The sequence below is a fragment of the Geotrypetes seraphini genome, chromosome 2 (assembly GCF_902459505.1).
Source record: "Geotrypetes seraphini chromosome 2, aGeoSer1.1, whole genome shotgun sequence".
In the NCBI taxonomy this organism is placed as follows: domain Eukaryota; kingdom Metazoa; phylum Chordata; class Amphibia; order Gymnophiona; family Dermophiidae; genus Geotrypetes; species Geotrypetes seraphini.
In genome coordinates this window covers 333,901,021-333,920,078 of record NC_047085.1, presented here as the reverse complement: position 1 = coordinate 333,920,078, position 19,058 = coordinate 333,901,021, and the positions used below count along the sequence as shown (strand labels likewise).

The window sequence follows — 19,058 nt, the reverse complement described above, 5'->3', positions numbered from 1 at the left end:
ATCAGGAAAGCGTCGGATTACAAAGATCTCCATGGCCTTAGTTCAAATGGGCCGACAAACTTTCTAAAACCCATAAATCAAGTTGCAAGTTAAGTAAAAGACATTTGAAACCGTTCAATCAGGTTTCTAAGCAGTGTACAATATAAGGGTAACGGGCAGCTTAACAATTTTTTTTTTTTTAATTTTATTTTTTTTTTCTAACTCCTATTGCTCCACAAGTTTCCAAGGGATACAAACTACGTTTGCTTTTCAGTACAGGAAGCCGCTAATGATCTGTGCAGGGGGAGTGAGCCTTCTAAGCTCTAACTCTTACCTAATGCTGTAGCTTCATAACGCTGGCTAAGCAAATATAGAGATATACAGGCAGCAAACAAAAACAGATTAGAGGAGGTACAGTTGCAGTCGGCTGGCCACACCCTCCACAAAATGTACCTTCACTGTACGGGACAATCGTTAATGTACAGGACACTCCTGAGCTACAATTTTAGCCTCCATGCCGCCTCCCATCTCTGTTTTAAGGCATCATCTTAAATTATTCTTTTTCCTAACTTAAAAACTTTAAGGGGTCTCATGGGCAGCACCTCTTTGCAAAGCCCTTTGTTTTGCAACAGGAAAACATTTCTAGCTTCCTTAAGTCTGCATGCAATTCTCCTACGAATTGCAAAAATTTTACATAGCCAATTGTTTTGTTTTGTGTTTTTCTTTTTCCACACTAAACTTTTCTCTTAATACTGAACACACTGTCTTTATCACTGTAGGATCTTCTGTAAGGGCTGTTCCAGAGGATTGCCGTCGGGGGAGGTCTCTCAGTTATGCTTTACCCTGACCCCATTCTATCCCCTTGAGCCGCCGGCAATCAACAGAAATCTTTTGCTTTGTCTGTCTCTGGCCATGCCCTTCACAGGACAAGGGAAACGCGTGCCCCTGGCACGTCTCGGACACACACAATTGCAGGGTGCACAGAAAGAAAAGAAAAAAAAACCAATCCAGATCTTGACTCAACCCTATTCGTTCCCCTAATATATATATATATATACATACAGTATATATACAAATGTCCAATTTAAACGTCCTGTTCCGGACAGCATATAGTGCAGCAGGCAGGTATGCTAGCCAATTAGAGCAAGCAGAGGGCATAAGCTTTAGTGAAGCTCCAGGGAATGTAGGAGCGCTGCACTCCCCCTCCTTCTTTTTTTTTTTTAAATTTTTATTTCTATTATTCAACAAAATTTTACAAGAATACATCTTGTTACATTAAATACAGGAAAGAAAAAACAATACAGAAGTATTACAGATTCATACTTATAAAAATAATTTTTCCTTTCTTAGACCACCATAATAGTGGGATGGTCAATCGGAACTTTTTGAGAGAAATTTAACGAGGAACTTAATTAAACGATTAGGCTTTATGTTCTAAACACCAGCTATTAATTTCTATTTTCCCTCAGTCCTTGATGATTTTCTTTACATCCAAGAATTCCTTCAGGTGATTAGGAGAAAAAAATGTATATTTAACTCCCAAATACCTAACTAAGCATTTACAGGGGTATGCTAACAAGAAAGTTGCTCCCAATTTTATAGTATCTTGACGCATAGAAAGAAATTCTTTCCTCCGTTCTTGTGTAGTTTTTGCGACATCAGGATATATCCAAACTTTTTGCTCCCCAAATAATTTCTGTGAATTTTTAAAGAATAGTTTCATAATCATGTTCACATCTTGCTCATAAACGAATGATACTAAGAGCGTAGCTCTAACAGTATCAGTAGTAACTGTTTGTTCAAGAAGAGCAGTCACATTAGCAAATTCTATTTAATTATTTTCCCTCCTTATCTCTTTCTCAATCTCGTTTTCTCCTTCTTGTCTTCCGGGTATCTTCTTATTTGGTAAATAGTAGATTTTATTTATAGGGGGAATACAATTTGACGAAATCTTTAAATTTTCAATCAGGTATCTTTTTAATAAGTCCAAAGGCAATATACCCGGAATTTGAGGAAAATTTAAAATACGGAGGATCAAACGCCTGTTGAAATTTTCAAATTGCTCCAATTTCTTATTTATAAGGAAACTATCTTTAATTGAAGCCACCTTGAATTGTTGTAAATGCAATATATCCTCCTGCATCTGCTTAGTTTGAGCACTAGAATCCCTTTTCATTATTTCCACAGTTTCAGTCAGCGAGTCCAATTTTTCCACTATTTTTGTTACCTTTTCAGATGATTTTTCCATTTTTGACTCCATCCGCTGAAGCAAAGACCAGATGCTTTGAAGAGAGACCTCCGTCGGAGAGGACAAATCCCCCTCTCTCTTTTTGGCTTCCATCAGCAAACTGTCTCCAGACGCTGTGCCCTCGTCGGGAGACCCCGCGCTTCCACTTCCGGGATCGGGTGTCTCTTGCCACATCGTTCTGGCAGTTGCTGGACACGGAGGAGTGTGGGAAACCGGAGGAGACAGCGATGTTTCTATGCCCGAAAGGGCAAGCGACTCCCTCTCTTCGCCGCCCAACGCCGGGCTCTCCACTCCGGATATTGCTGGTGCCGGAGGAGCCGAAAAGAAGCTTTCCATCGTTAGCTGCCGGGGGGTAGACGCCAGGGCCGGCGAGGAAGGTCCCCTGACCACCCCTTTTCTCTTCAGAGGCATAAAGAAAATGAGGTAAATAATTCAGGCAAAAGCTAAAGCTAAACGTGGAGAGATCTTAACGCGTCTCTCACAGCTCCTCACATCGCCGCCATCTTGACCTCCCGAGGCTGTAGCTTTTAACCACTGAGCCCCCCCTCCTTCTTTCGTGCTCATGAGAAGGGGGGCTTGTATAATGGGCATGGGTGTAGTCACGCTTTGTCCTAAAGCAGTTCCTGGGAATTGAACTGCTTCTCCATTGTACATGTGCTCATATTTTTCCCACACCTTTAAGCCTTTTTTCATGTATTTGAGATCCCAGCCGGGGTCTCCTGTGTCTTGCTTGATGCACAGTCGGGCAGTATTCATATGGATAGTTTCAAATGACCCCTCTCGGGGGTAGGGAATCATTTGCAGGGCCTGTCCTTCTGTCCAATCTGCCAAATTAGATACCCAAACATATACATACTTGGGAGATCTCTCATTCTGGAGCACTATCTCCATAGGAGAGAGTGCTGACTGGAACATGGTTCGGACAGGGTCTTCATACACATGTGTTTGTGCTGCATGTTCGTCAGATGCTGAATCAGAAAACTCAGAGCCTGACCAGAGTCTGGAGCTGTCACTTTAATCCATTTTTCATGGAAGTGGGAGATGTTTGTAGCTAATTTAGAATTGGCCGTTTGCATGACCTCTAGAGGTAACATCCTGATGCAGACTAAACTGCTCAATTCCCTATTATATACAAAATATACAATCTCTTGAAAACAAAAAACACGCGCGTCCCTACACTGTTCTATCTTTCCCTATTTATAAAACTGATGTCTAATATATACAAAAATTAAAGTAAAAAGTTATACTTACAATTTGTACAGTGTTAATTCCGTACGGTCTCTGGGTGACTATTTGCCTCACCCAGGAACACCGTCCGTCCAGCACCATCCGTCCAGGCGAAATACTTACGCCTCCTGAACGTGTTTCTCTTTGGAGTTCACCAGAGCACCTTATAAAATAAATCTGTTAATCATGATCACGTCGGGGTCACCAATGAGATAAAAAGGCTGCTTTGCTGACCTCATTGGAATAACTACAAGACGGCATTGTATCTTCCAAAACAGACAATATTAGTTTATTGGTAGTATAAAAAGTTACAATATTACAGCAGCCAAGGCATAGCACAAAAAAAATATATAAAGTATTGTCAGTTCAGAATATACAATGGAGAGAAGAATTTGCACTCATATGCTTAGCAGGGGGGCTAGCAGTTCCCCGTAGCATAAGTAAGAGAATCTTTCTCTGGCTTTTCTTAGACTGCACATGTTTTTTTTATACAGAGAAATTCTTCCTTTGTTCCAAAAAAGGTCATCCCCCGAATTCTAGTTATGTACTTCCCTATTGGTACATAAAAATAATGTACAGCTAACTCTTCCCTATCGTCCACGCCTCTCTCTCACCTCCACACCCCCCCCCCCCAGTAAAAGGGGGGCCTTTCAGAAACAGAGAACTGGTTCTGAACTCTCATCTTTCAGCACGGAGACCTGCAGCTACTAATTAGAAGTGATACAATTCATTGCATATTCAAGTTGGTGTCCTTGTAAGATGAAAAGTTGGCAACGAGATGGCCTTTCCACAATCCAGCTGTCTAGTTCCCATAGCTTGGTTCAGAGACAGAGAGTCCATGGTTTGGTACCAAGATCTTTCATCTTGTTACACCCACATGAGCAGAGCTCCTTGCTCATTATAAATGGTTTATGGCTTTTTAGGGTGTCTGGCATATGAAGTCATACAGCAATGATAAGAGTCCAGCAGGGCCTTGAAGAGATAGACTCCCAGCAGGGAATGAAAACAAGAACATCATTGCTGGCATTGCAAAGACTGCAGCAAGGTACACAGGCTGGGCCTGGCTATGGGAAAATATGTCTGTAGTTTCCAGCATACACAAGTGAAAATCTAGGTCTGTAGAGTCCAGTAGAATCATCCAGATGTCCAGGATATACATGTCAGTACGCAGAGAAAATGGATTTTTTTCGAGGAGGTCAAGGCAGATGACTTTAAAATATGCAATGTCACCTCAGTAACAAATATACAAAAATATACAAATATACCCCCTCCCCTTTTACTAAACTGCGATAGCGGTTTTTAGCGCAGGGAGCTGCGCTGAATGCCCTGCACTGCACCCAACGCTCATAGGTTCCCTGCGCTAAAAAACACTTGCGGTTTAGTAAAAGGGGGCCATAGTGCAAAATATAGACAGCAGATATAAATTCTCAAACGGACACATTTTGATCACTAAATTGAAAATAAAATCATTTTTCCTTCCTGCCCCCCCCTTTATTTCTTTCTGTCTTTCTCTCTGCCCCCCCCCCCCCTTATTTCTCTCTTGTCTCTCTCCAGAGAAGGCAGCACTGTTAGTTGGTCAATGGAGAAACAGCAGCCTGTTTAATTCCAGGAAGCATGATGCTCTCTGCCCCCCCCCAACCACCGTCTTTCTTTCTCTCTCCCTGCCCCCCCCAAGCCACCGTCTTTCTTTCTCTCTCCCTGCCCCCCAAGCCAACGTCGCCGATTTCTCCCTGCTTCCCTGACGTTCAAAAGCCGTGTAGCCATTACACAAGCGTTCTCCTTCCCCCCCATACCCCCCAACGTCAAATCTGACGTCAGAGAGGATGTTCCGGGCCATCCAGACAGCGATTAGCTGGCCCAGAACTTCCTCTACAATGTCAGAATTGACATCGGGGGGAACGCTTGTGTAGTGGCTGCACGAGCCTGGCTTTTGTGCGTCGGGGAAGGAGGGAGAATGCAAAGGCAACATGAGTCTATCGCAAGCCCGGGATTCTTGAAGATCTCTGAGAATCTCTGAGAGAGCGTGAACTCGCAGGCCTTGAGCATGTGCAGATGCAGATGCTCAAGGCCCAGCAAAGAAGAGGAGGCAGATCTTCGGGTACCGGCACCAACGCACAGGACATACCGGTGGCCAGATGGAAGTAAGAAGCCTGTTCGGGTGGGTCTGGGGGATTTCAGATCGCAGCGGGGGGTGTCGGATCACACAGGAGTTTCCCTTAGTTCCTATGTGGAAACTCGCTTTGATATACGAGTATTTTGGTTTACGAGCATGCTTCTGGAATGAATTATGCTCGTAAACCAAGGTACCACTGTATGCTGCTCAAGGAAATTTAATAATTGCTGTTGAACCAATCCTTCCATTATTTTAATAAAAAAATGGGATTGAGGTAAGTGGCCTATAGTTGGAAATTGTAGATATAGATTTTTTAGAGTTCTTAACAATAGGTGTAGTAATAATATGACCTTCAGTGTGTGGGAAAGATCCTATTTCCAAATGAGACAACCAATTGTATAAGTCGAATTTAAGACTTTGAGGAGCTTTTTTCATAAGCATCAGGGAACAAAGTTCTAAGGCACAAAAAGAGTCTACATTTATTTATGCTATTTTGTTGGACAGGTGGCTCGTAAGTTGCTGAATCTACCTGGATAAAGGTGAACCAGTTGATATTGTGTATTTGGATTTTCAAAAGCATTTGACAAAGTACCTCATGAAAGACTTCTGAGGAAATTAGAAAGTCATGGGATGGGAGGTAATATCCTATTATAGATTAAGAACTGGTTGAAAGACAGAAAACGTAGAGTGGGTTTGAATGGTCAATATTTTCAGTGGAGAAAGGTAAATTTTGGGGTTCCCCAGTGTCCTCAGCACACTGGAACCGCTGCTTTTTAACATATATATATCAGTGATCTAGAGTTGGGAATAACTAGTGAGATAATTAAATTTACTGATGATACAAAGTTGTTCAGAGTTGTTAAATTGCAAGAGGATTGTGAAAAATTGCAAGAGAAACTTGTGAGACTAGAAGACTGGGCATCAAAATGTGAGCAAGAGTAAAGTGATGCATGTGGGAAAGAGGAACCCGAACTATTGCTATGTGATGCTGGATTCTGTGTTAGGAGTCACTGCCCAGGAAAAGTATTTAGGTGTCATTGTTAAGGATACGTTGAAACCCTCAGTGCAATGTCCGGCAGCTGCTAAGAAAGCAAATAGAATGTTAGGAATTATCAGGAAAGGAATGGAAAACAAAGATGAAAATGTTATAATGCCCTTGTATCGCTTTATGGTATGGCCGCACCTCCAATATTTTGTGTAGTTCTGGTCTCCATATCTCAAAAAAGATATAGCAGAATTAGAAAAGGTACAGAAAAGGGCAACAAAAATGATAAAAGGGATGGGACGACTTTCCTATGTGGAAAGGCTAAAGCGGCTTGAAGAGAAGGCTCAGGAGTGATATGATAGAGGTCTATAAAATAATGAGTGGAGTAGAAAGTGTAGATGTGAATCGCTTGTTAACTCTTTCCAAAAATACCAGGAGTAAGGGACATGCGATGAACCTACTAAGTAGTAGATTTAAAACAAAGCAGAGAAAATATTTCTTCACACAATGTGTAATTAAACTCTGGAATTCATTGCTGGAGAATGTGGTGAAATCAGTTAGCTTAGAATGGTTTAGTAAAGGCTTGGATAATTTCCTAAAAGAGAAATCCATAGGTCATTATTGAGATGGCTTAGGGAAATCCACTGCTTATTCCTAGGATAAGCAGCATAAAATCTGGTTTTTTATTTGAGATCTAGCTAGGTACTTGTGACCTGGGTTGACCACTGTTGGAAATAGGATACTGGGCTTAATGGACCTTCGGTTTGTCCCAATATGGCAGTTCTTATGAAGGTTCTTCGCACCTATTCCAAGTTCTTCCCGAACATCGTCTCGGAATTTCATCTGAACCAGGCTGTCTTCTTTCCAAAACCACATTCTCACCCTGGTGAAGCTTCATGCCACACATTAGACTGTAAAAGTGCTCTTGCTTATTACTTGGATCGCACCAGACCTCACAGAACTTCCATTTAGCTGATCCTGTCATTCAAACCTAACAGACTTAGAGCTCCTGTCACCAAAAGAATCATCTCCACATGGCTGGCCAACTGTATCTCCTTTTGCTGTGCGAAGGCCGTGTCACAGCATATAAAGTTCAAGCAATGGCAACTTCAGTAACTCATCTACATTCCACTCCCATTGAGGACATCTGTAAAGCAGCCACTTGGTCCTCAATTCACACCTTCACATCCCAATGTTATTTAGAGAATCATTCCAGTTGAGATAGTCTATTCATCCAAGCAGTTCTTCAAAATTTATTCTCTATTTAGAGGCCAACTTCACTCCAGTCCTTTTGGTTTCACCAGGCTCATTATAGTTGTCAATAACCCTCTTCTCAGTGGCATGATCCTGGCAGTTAGGGAGTCCCATATCCCATATGTAAGAATATGCTGCTTGCTTGTCCTCGGATAAAGCATGAGTTGTGTTATCTGAGGACAGCAGGCAAATATTCTGACAACCCTCCCACCTCCCCTAGTTGGCTTCTTAGCTTTCTTACAGAACTGATGGTCTATGAGCTGACGTCGGGCAGAAAAACAACATCACTCACGCAGTATAGGCAATCAAAGATTTAAAGTGACAGTACATTTTTTGACTGTCTATGGCATGCCAATTTCCATGTATGATGTCACCCATATGTAAGAATATCTGCCTGCTATCCTCGGATAACACCTGTTAAGTAATTAAGCTTTACTGCCTAAACTGATTTATATGGCACTGAGTTATGAGTCACTTATTTCTCTGGTACAGTATTTTTCTGGACATGTAGCGTGTAGATCTAGTTGCTCATACATGTTAATGTTTCCCTTCTTTAAGGGAGTTCATTTAAAGATCTTGAATGCTCTTTTTCTTATGTGACAACTTCTTTATGGAGTGGTAGGAGATCAGCTCTTATCAATTATTTTGTTAATATCTGAAGACTTTACTATTTACTATTCCTTTCAGGGTTGGCTCTCTAGCTATGTATAAAATGCCATATTATTTTATATGAACTGCGTTGAGCCCAAGTTTTTAGGGAAGATGTGGTATACAAGACTGAAGACTAGACTAGAAATCTGTTTGTTGTTTGCAGGATCCTACTGATATTTTATTCTCCTCAGCACACTTACATTAATTGCAAACTCTTCATTTAAAGTAAAAAAAAAAAAAAAAAAAAAATCTGCACTATTTTATTCTTTAGCTGACATTTCATTTTCAGTCACTTTACTTGGAAGGTTAAGGCAAAGAGATGAGTCAGCCCCATGCCTCAGTCTGAAATGCTGTGATATAGGGATAAAACTTTAGATGCCCTATCGATTGAGTCTGGTCAGACTGGGGTGTACCTTGGAGGTTGTGTTTATATAAAAGATAATTACTGCCATAATGGGTAACCTTATGCCAGTAAAGGAACAGATTTTGATTTGTTTTGTTTTTATTTAAACATTTGTTGTATACATTCTGGTGGTTTGTAGTCCATAGCATTAACAGAACAGTAAAATTAAGGCAAACATTGAAATAAATGAGGCACTAAAATAAAATATAAAACAGCAAAAGATTTAAAACAAATATATTAAATTTATAAAGATAGTTAAAACTATAAAACATTTTGGATGATTCAAGTATGCTTTCTTAATTCCTTTTAAAGAAATCCAGGAATTCTCTGTATTTTATATAACTAGACAAGAAAAGACTTATTATGTTGTAAGATTATTGGCTCTCCTCCTTTTTTTCCTCTTTCTTTTCACTATATGTGATGGTTCTTGTATTTGTTTCAGAGTTATCTGAAATTATCCCCCCCCCCCTTTGTTTTCTAGATAACTATGGTACTGTTGCATATTACACCATGACTTCACTGTAAAGGTTTCCAAATTTGATCATTGCTTTTTATTATTCCTTTACAATATTAATAAAGTTATTTGTTAAAAAAATTATAAAGATATTTAAAACACATGAGGAAGGGAATGTATAGCACTACAAATTATTCCAAGGTTTAAAGTGCTCCTCATGGGAGGTACGCTTCCAGTTCCTGGAGGTGATAAAGGTTTCCCAGATCCACTTAAGCAACTCATCTAAAAATTGGAGTTTGAAAATGGAGAATGGGGGTTTTGAAAAGAAAAGTAAATAAAGGGGATGAATTTGATGTACTGCTTTTCTGTGGATACAAAGTGGTTTACATATCTTGTAGAGATACTTATTTTATTTTTTTGAGACAGATCTTCAGTATAACATATGTTTTCATTTGCAGAAGAGAGCATTTGTGAATCATGTCTTTCTCCTGTACTGCCTTCAGGTAGGACATCTCATTCCCCTTTTAATGTACCATATTTAGACTTACAGTATATATACCATGGTCACTTTTTAACTGGATGCTCACATTAGCTATTCTTGTACAATCCCACTTTATTCCAGGACCAGTGGGTTATTTCAGTCTACCCGCCAGAACTTTGTAGGAAGCCTCAAATTTCAGAGAGTTAAACCTTTCCCCCTCATACCTCAACACTGTGCATGCTCCTCAGTCCTTTTTTCTACAAGCCAGGCTGTAAGAGCTTGTCTTTCTGCTCGTGTTTTATTTTGTGTAATTTCAGTCTTTCCATTTGCAGTTTTTGCCCTCATGCTGCAGAGGTTCCCTGTGGGGACAGCTCTTACTGTGGGAGATCGCAGACCTTTGGGAAATGTCTGTTTCTGGAGGGTTCCCTGCTTGTGAGTAAGCCCTCTGGACAGCCTGTACATCAGATCGGGGCTCGGGGACTGTTTCCTTTGAGAGCTAACTAACCCCAGGTTCGTCCACTAGTGGGTCGAGTACAGGCTACGTGGTTCCGTGGAGGTGCACCCAGGATCGGAGCCAGACAGTGTTCCTCCGCCAAGCATGCTGCGCGGCGTGTCCAAGGGTGGCGGAGATGACCGGCTGTGGCAGTCAAGCCTGTGGGGCAGTCAGAAGACTCAAAGTTTAGCTTTCCAGCAAATTGAGGCAGAGGATCTCCCTATGAGCTGTATCAGCTCTTTATTTGCAGTGTTTTCCTGTCAGCACATGTTTATGTGAGTACCAGCTAAAAGCATGAATCAGTGATTTTTTTGGGGGGTGTCTTTAAAAAGGGTTTTTTAGGTGGTTTCCCTGCATGCCCGAACCCCCCACTCTAAAATCCTGAGGGTTCTCTTTGGTTTTCCCAGGCTATTTTTAGTCAAAATTGGCCTTTTTCCAGATTTGATTTGAAGGTTATTTTTTATACCTGCCAACTTCATTTTTGAAAGAAAATCACATAGATGACCTCCTGAGGGCAGGATGTCATGGATTCATGCCTCATTTACGGTGTATGGCTGTTGGATGCGCAGCCGTATTCCACGTGCCTTGCAGCCTTTGAGGGGTGAGAGACTTGCCTGGATTCTGTGCCTTCAACCTCCGTAGAGGGTCTTCTAGCACCTTCTATCCCGACGCCCGTGAAATTGGCATCGGAGGGCCCTGGGGAGTGTGCAGGCAATGTTATGGCGAAACGCAAGCGTATCTTGAAGATAAACCTGGTAAATCCTCCAAGCAGTCACCAACTGGAGTGCAGGGATCGGCTCCCACTACAGAGGATGGGGTTTCCCCGTATTTTGTTGATATGCTTTGTCAGACATAATTGGAAAGAAACAAAAAAGTCTCTGTCTCCCTTCCGCTGGCCTTCGTGCCTGGCACAGGAACCCCTGCGACTGTGGTCCTGGGTATTTTCTCTTGTCTCCCCTAGGGGGTGCCAGCAGGTACGTGGATAGTGCCCGCAGTTGCGCTAAATTCACTTTACATACCTCTTCTTTCACGGGAGAGTGCCGCAATGGCCACAGCTGTGGCAGATCTGGTGGTTCTCCAGGATCCAGATTACTGTGGAGCACCTGATTTGGGGAAGGATCCCACTGTGTGCAGATTTTTTTTTTCAACCACCCGCTTATTGTGGATTTGATCTCTGAATCTCTACAGGCATTAACGCTTCAGTCTGAGCTGCCTGTCACTGCAGAATATTCCCTCATGAGTGATCGGAGGCCACAATCTACTTCTTTTTCTGATCATGCTGACCTCGTTTGGATTCTTACAGACATTGAAGAGACTCGTGAGGGTCACTTGCACTCTACTCATGCTGTGGCGCGTCTTTATTCCCTGGCAGATGCCTTTAACAAGCTTTGCTTTCCCAAAAGTGGATTCCTCGGTGGCGCAGGTCACCAAGTGCACTTCTCTCCCCAGTGTGGATTTTGTCCTTAAGTGTCTGTTTGATTTGGTGGCTGCTGGTGTTCAGGTGGCGTCGGCCTCTTCTTCGTGGCTCAGGCTGATCAATTCTTCGTTTATTGTTGAGAGGCCGGCAGCAAAGGCCTGGATGCTCTGGTTTAGGCTTTGCCATGGGAAGGTCTCATCTATGTCTTCCCTCCATGGCCCATGGTAGGGCGTCTGTTGAGGAGGATAGCGGCCCATGAGGGACTGGTGATTCTGGTTGCATCTGATTGGTCAAGGCAGCTATGGTATGCCGACTTGGGTCAGCTCCAGCTAGCTTGTCATTCTTGCTTTCTCACACAGGGTCTGATTGCGATGCAGGATCCAGACCACTTTTTCAGCGTGCGGCCTAAACTATCCGGGGCTATTCTTCGGCTGTGATTACCACATTGCTTCACAGCAAAAGGAAGTCCACAGTGATGTCCTATGTGAAGACTTGGAGGTGTTACCTGGCCTTGTGCGCTATGAGACAGGTGGACCCGGCCCTCCCTTCAATTCCTTGGGGCCTGGAGTTTCTTCAGGATGGTCTGAAGAAGGGCCTTGTGGTAGCTTCGCCCTGGGTGCAGATTGCCAGTCTTACGTGTTTGGGCCCTCCTTCTTTGAGGGGCTCCTTGGCAACTCATCTGGATATAACTCTTTTCTAAGGAGGTGCTCTGTGACTTAGACCTCCCTGTCTGACCTGGAATATTAATCTGGTTCTCCGCTCTCTGACTCGTCTGCTGTATGAGCCTCTGGAGCAGGCATCTCTGATGGACCTCACGATCAAGATGGTATTCCTGGTGGCTATTACCTCAGCCCGTAGGGTTTCGGAGCTTCTGGCCCTTTCCTGCAGGGATCCTTTTCTGTGTATCACAGATTCTGCTTTGATGCTGTGTACTGATCTTTATTTTCTTCCGAAAGTGGTTTCCGCTTTCCATGTGAATTAGGAAATCTGGCCCTGCTTTTGCTTCCTCTGGTTTGAGGGAGCAGGACTGGGTGTTACGGTCCTTGGACATGCGCAGGATTTTGTTGTGGTATCTGGAGGTGACCAATGAGTTTTGCCTTTTGACCACCTCTTTGTTCTGGCAGGTCCTGCCCACAAAGGTAGGCCAGCTTCTAAGGCCACCATTTCTAGATGGATTCAGATGGGAATTTCCACAGCTTATGTGGTGGCTGGAAAGAAACCCCCCCCCCCCCCCAGTGGTGCAGGCTCATTCAACCAGAGGTGTTTCATCCTCTTGGGCAGAGTTGTCAGCTGTTTCTTTGGACGAGATTTCCAGGGCCGCTACCTGGTCCTCCTTGCATACATTCACCAAGTTTTACTGGATCGATGTGGCAGCCAAGCAGGATGCTGATTTTGGTACCTCCATTTTGGCAGCGAGCTCATCAGTCCCACCCTGAATTTTTGGGACTGCTTTGTTATGTCACACTGGTCCCAGAATAAAGTGGGATGTACAAGAATGAAAGATTAGGTTCTTACCTTTGCTAATCTTCTTTCTTGTAAATCCACACTTTATTCCGGGAACCTACCCTATTTCTTGCTGATTTGGCAATCGACTGCTTTTATAAGTACTGGTAAGCTAGATTTCTGTTTTCTAACCAGCCTTTATGAGAGAGCCATCAGAATGGGTTTAGCACTTAGTTTGGAGGGGTCCCTGGTTCAGTGCAGGCTGTGTCCCCTAATAGCACTGTTTTGTTGTTCAGGTTTCTATTGTATTTTATATCTTTATTCATTTTGAAGCCAAAAAAACAAGTGCAACATACTATACAATCATATTGCACTTAAATTCAATCAAAATTGTAATCTTTGTCCCCCCTTCATATTCAAAAACTGCACTCAAATTAAAGATTAAAAATATTTTCCATCACCCCCTCCCACCCACTCACCCACCCTGGATGTGCATGATCAAGGGGCAAAACCAATAATCACTCTTTGCAATATATTGTCAATGGCTCCCAAATATCCAGAAACTTCTTATAATGTCCCTGTTGTATAGCAATTATACGTTCCATTTTAAAGACATGACACAGAGACTCCCACCAAAAGGCATAGCTTAATCAATCCCAGTTTTTCCAATTCCTTAAAATAAGCTGTATGGCAACCCCTGTTATAATAAAGAGAAGTTTGTTATTGTGAGATGATATTTGACTTTTAGCTCTCATTAAAGTGCCAAATAGCACAGTGTCATATGTTAGTGCCACTGGATGTTCACGTACTTTGTTCACCTGATCCCAAATGGATCTCCAAAATTGAAGTATCAAGGGACAATAATATAATAGATGATCTAATATCCCAGGTTCAAGATGGCAGTGCCAGCATCTATTAGACTTGGAACTATCTAATTTCTGTAATCTAACCGGAGTCCAAAATGCTCTATGTAATAAGAAAAACCATGTTTGTCTCATAGATGCAGACACCGTACATCTCATCCTCCAAGTCCAGATTCAGCCATTGAGACACAGTAATCTGATGCTTAATCTCAATGCTCCAAATGTCACAAAGACCAGTTTTTGGTTTCTTATTCAAAAATCCAGATATTAATTTATACCACTGAGCGGCCTGGTGACCCAGGAAATCCGTCTGGAAGCACAGGAACGGCAAAGTATACTGATTTTTAAGATTTTTCCAATTTCTCCTGAATGGCCTGCTTCAGCTGCAACCACCTATAACTTTGAGTTTTAGCAATACCAAATGTTTGTTGTAGTCGTGAAAAATCAAGCAACTTTCCCTCATAAATTACATCATCTAGAGTACGTATGCCCGCCTTCATCCAATGCTTCCAGATAATTTTAAACCCGCCAATTTGAATCTTGGAGTTCAACCAAAGGGACTGATAAGTGGATTTATGAATTGGGATAGATGTTAAATTATTAATACATTTTAGTGTTCAGGTTTCTAATGTTTAATAACCTGTTCTCTCGTTTTTCATTGTTGCTGTTTTTCATTTGTTGTTAAGAGCGGAATTGATTTATTTGCAGGGGTGTTTCCCCATTCCCCGTCTCTCTTATTATCCTTTACAAATGTTCTTGGCTGTTTTAAAACTGACTGAAGAGCATACACAGTGATGAGGTATGAGGGGGAGGGATTTAAGTCTCTGAAATTTGAGGCTTCCTATAAAGTCCTGGCGGATAGATGGAAATAACCTGGAATAAAGTGTGGATTTACAAGAAAGAAGATTGGCAAAGGTACTATCTAAGACAACTATTGAAAATAAACTATTTCTCTGAACCAGACTTCATACAAATTCTCTATGCCTTTGTCCTCTCCTGCTTGGACTACTGCAATGCACTATTCAACAGACTAACAGCAAAAAAATTTAAAGCGTCTCCATAGCCAAATGCATCTTCAAAGGCTTAGTACTTGTGTTCAAGTCCATACACAACATGGCACCTGGCTACATATCAGCCAAGCTCCCGCCTTATGTCCCAAACACTTCCAGGAGAAAACACATCTTCAAATACCCCCTAGTCGTAGCCTCCAACTAGAAAATGCCAGACAAAGGTCATACTCTCACTTCCTACCAAAGTACTAGAATCAACTACCTCCTAACATCAAATCACTTAATGGACTTTTGAGCTTTAGAAAAGCAATAAAAACCCACCTCTTCACCTAACTCCTCAGGACAAGCTAGCATTCAGACTATTACTCCCAAACCACTGTATTCTTAATAGATGTTCAACTGATTCTCTCCCTGTGCACACACTGACTCTCTCCTTGTGCATGCTTCTGACATCATGCATCTCCCTGTACACACTTCAGGCTCCAAGTGTTTGCTAATCCAGAACAATTGAACTAGACTCATCTCACAGTATCCTATTGCCTTAGACTTCTGTTCCTTGTTAATTGTTATTTGTCTTATTGCTAACTGTTATGTATGTTACCATGTAACCCGTTCTGGGATCCATGGGGAGGACGGGATATAAATCGAATTAAATAAATAAAGGTTTTAATACTATACTGTGAATGGCTGATGTTCAGAGAAATATTTACGGGAGGATTAACAGCTTTCTGTAGGGGAAGGGGAGGATTACAATACAGGATTGCAATGATTACATTTAATAATGTATATTATTTCTGAGGATTTTGTGCAATAAAATAAAATAAAATTCTGCATGCAGTATTTTAAAATTTAGCATACTTATTTTTTGTGTATAGAATTCCCCTGTCTTAAGACTGCTCCCTTTCACCCCACCCTTGACCACCCTCATCAGGCTTGACCCTCCCCAGTTCTCTCTCCTCCCCAACATAGCTAAATTTCCTCCACTTAGGACATATTCAACCCCTGTCTTTCTCTACACCCTCTCAAGGGTGTACACCTCCCAGCATTCTCTCTCTGATGCCTAATTCTCTCTCTACTAGCAACCCTAGATTTCTTTCCCTCATTCTACCTATTCTACCAGTTCTCTGTATCCCCAAGCTCCCTCTTTCTGTACCCTCAGTTCTTTATCCCCTCTACTTCCAAGGCACACACCCACCACCACGCCTCCCCATCAGGCAAACACATATTACTCACTCTTCTCCCCCTCCCAAGCACACACCACTCACTGTCTCTCCTCCTCTCAGGCACACAACCATCATTCATTCTCTCACCATCCCCCTAAAGGTCCACAACTGCCATACTTTCTCTCCCCCTCCTAGGCACATACCTACTGTTCATTCTCTTCCCCTTCCAAGGACTACGGCCGCCATTCACTCACTCTCTCTCGTCTACAACCACTACTTCCCCCTCCCCCACCTCCGAGGCCAACAACTGTCACTTATTTTCTCTCTCCAAAGAATACCAACAGCTCCCTCCCCCTCTAATGTACTGACTTGCAGCACTCTCTCTCTCTCCTTCAAGGCACTCACCCACAGCTCTCTTTCACCCCAACTGCTCCCCACAAAACACACACACAAGGCACTTGCTCTTTACTCTTTACTACTACTACTTATTCAAGTATCTGATCTTGTAGGTCACATTTTGAAACATACTGTAGAATTTTTGTGGCAGATAATGACCATATGGCCCATCCAGTCTACCTATCTACAACTGCTCAATATTGTAATCTCTTCCTCTCCCTTAGAGGTAGCCTATGCTTCTCTCCTGCTTTCTTAAATTCTAATCTCCATGGACAAGCTGTTTCATGTATTCACCTTTTAAGAAATGGTTCCTTTGATTTCTCCTGAATCCTATGCTGAAACCTCTATGCCAACGACTCACAGATCTATCTCTCTACACCTGAAATCTTGACAAACGTTCAGTCCTAGGTTTACATAGAAACATAGAAAGATGACGGCAGATAAGGGCCATAGCCCATCAAGTCTGCCCACACCATTTACCCACCCTCTTAAGTCTACTGACCCCCTAAAGAATAATTGTAATTATACTGTCACTCTACTGACCCGCTCATTCAGTCCTAGTGACCCTATCCCTTGGCATGACCTCGTAGGGATCCCACATAGGTATCCCATTTGTTCTTGAAGTCTGAGATGCTGCGTGCCTCGACCACCTGCACTGGAAGCTCGTTCCAATGCTCAATCACTCTCTCCGTGAAGAAGTATTTCCTGGTGTCTCCACGAAACTTCCCTCCCCTGAGCTTGAGCGGATGTCCTCTTGTGGTCGAGGGTCCCCTGAGAAGAAAGATATCATCTTCCACCTCTACCCGTCCCGTGATGTACTTAAATGTCTCAATCATGTCTCCCCTCTCCCTACGCTCCTCGAGAGTGTAGAGCTGCAATTTGCTCAGTCTTTCTTCGTACGGGAGACCCTTTAGCCCCGAGACCATCCTGGTGGCCATCCGCTGAACCGATTCAACTCTGAGCACATCCTTACGGTAATGTGGCCTCCAGAATTGAACACAGTATTCCAGATGCGGTCTCACCATGGCTCTGTACAGTGGCATCATGACTTCAGGTTTCCTGTTGACGAAGCTTCTCTTGATACAACCTATCATTTGCCGTGCTTTAGATGAAGCCTTCTCCACTTGAGTGGCTGCTTTCATGTCAGCACTGATGATTACTCCTAAGTCTCGTTCTGCCGTAGTCCTGGCTAAAGTTTCTCCATTCAGGGTGTAAGTTCTGCAAGGATTTCCGTTGCCGAGATGCATGACCTTACATTTCTTGGCGTTGAAGCCCAGCTGCCAGATCAAGGACCAACTTTCTAAAGTACGCAGGTCTTGCTCCATAGCATCCTGAAGATTACAGCCGTTTACTACATTGCATAGTTTGGCGTCATCAGCGAATAAGGTTACCTTGCCTTGGAGCCCTTGAGTCAGATCCCTAATGAATATGTTGAAGAGGAGTGGGCCCAGGACCGAACCCTGTGGCACTCCGCTGGTCACCTCCGACATTTTAGAAAGGGTACCGTTGACCACCACCCTCTGAAGTCTGCCACTAAGCCAATCTTTAACCCATGCAGTTAGAGTCTCTCCTAATCCCATAGATTTCATCTTGTTCAGCAGCCTGCGGTGTGGGACGCTGTCAAACGCTTTGCTGAAGTCCAGGTACACGACGTCCAAGGACTCTCCTGAGTCTAGTCTTCTTGTTACCCAGTCAAAGAAGCTTATTAGATTGGACTGGCATGACCTATCCTTGGTGAATCCATGTTGGCTGGGATCCCGGAGATTACCCTCGTTCAGGATCATATCTAATTTGTACTTAATTAGTGTTTCCATGAGTTTGCACACTATTGAGGTGAGGCTTACCGGTCTATAGTTCGCAGCCTCAGCCTTGCAACCCTTTTTATGTAAAGGAACGACGTTGGCTGTTTTCCAGTCCAACGGAACTTTCCCCGTACTTAGTGAGAGATTGAAGAGCACCGCCAACGGTTCTGCCAGGACATCTCTCAATTCTCTGAGCACTCTTGGGTGTAAATTGTCCGGTCCCATGGCCTTGTTTACCTTTAGCCTTGCCAGTTCGTTGTAGACGTCCCCAGGAGTGAACTCAAAATTCTGAAACGGGTCATCCACGTCTTGTATTATCATCAACTGTGGTCCGTGTCCCGGTGCTTCGCAGGTGAAGACTGAGCAGAAATATTCATTTAGTAGTTCTGCTTTTTCTGAATCCGCCACCGCGTAGTTTCCGTCCGGTTGTCTAAGGCGTACTATACCATCTGTGTTCCTTTTCCTATCGCTGATATACCTAAAGAAGGATTTGTCCCCTTTTTTAATGTTTTTTGCCAGAGTTTCTTCCACTCGACGTTTGGCCTCCCTAACTGCTGTTTTGACCGCTGCAGATCTGGTCTTATATTCTACTTTAGTTTCTCTTCTCTGGGTGCGTTTGTAGGAAAGAAATGCTTTTTTCTTCTCCTTAATGAGGAGTGAGATCTCTTCAGTGAAC

At 42.8% G+C, this 19,058-nt stretch overlaps 1 protein-coding gene across 1 annotated transcript in view; it reads left to right on the top strand.

Moving 5' to 3' along the window:
- The window catches only part of VPS41 (VPS41 subunit of HOPS complex), a 401,709-nt gene that overhangs the window by 364,398 nt on the left and 18,253 nt on the right, over positions 1-19,058 (top strand). Inside the window, exon 27 of the mRNA XM_033930242.1 lies at positions 9,773-9,817. Coding sequence (XP_033786133.1) covers positions 9,773-9,817 — 45 coding nt within the window. The remainder of the gene's footprint in view (positions 1-9,772; positions 9,818-19,058) is intronic.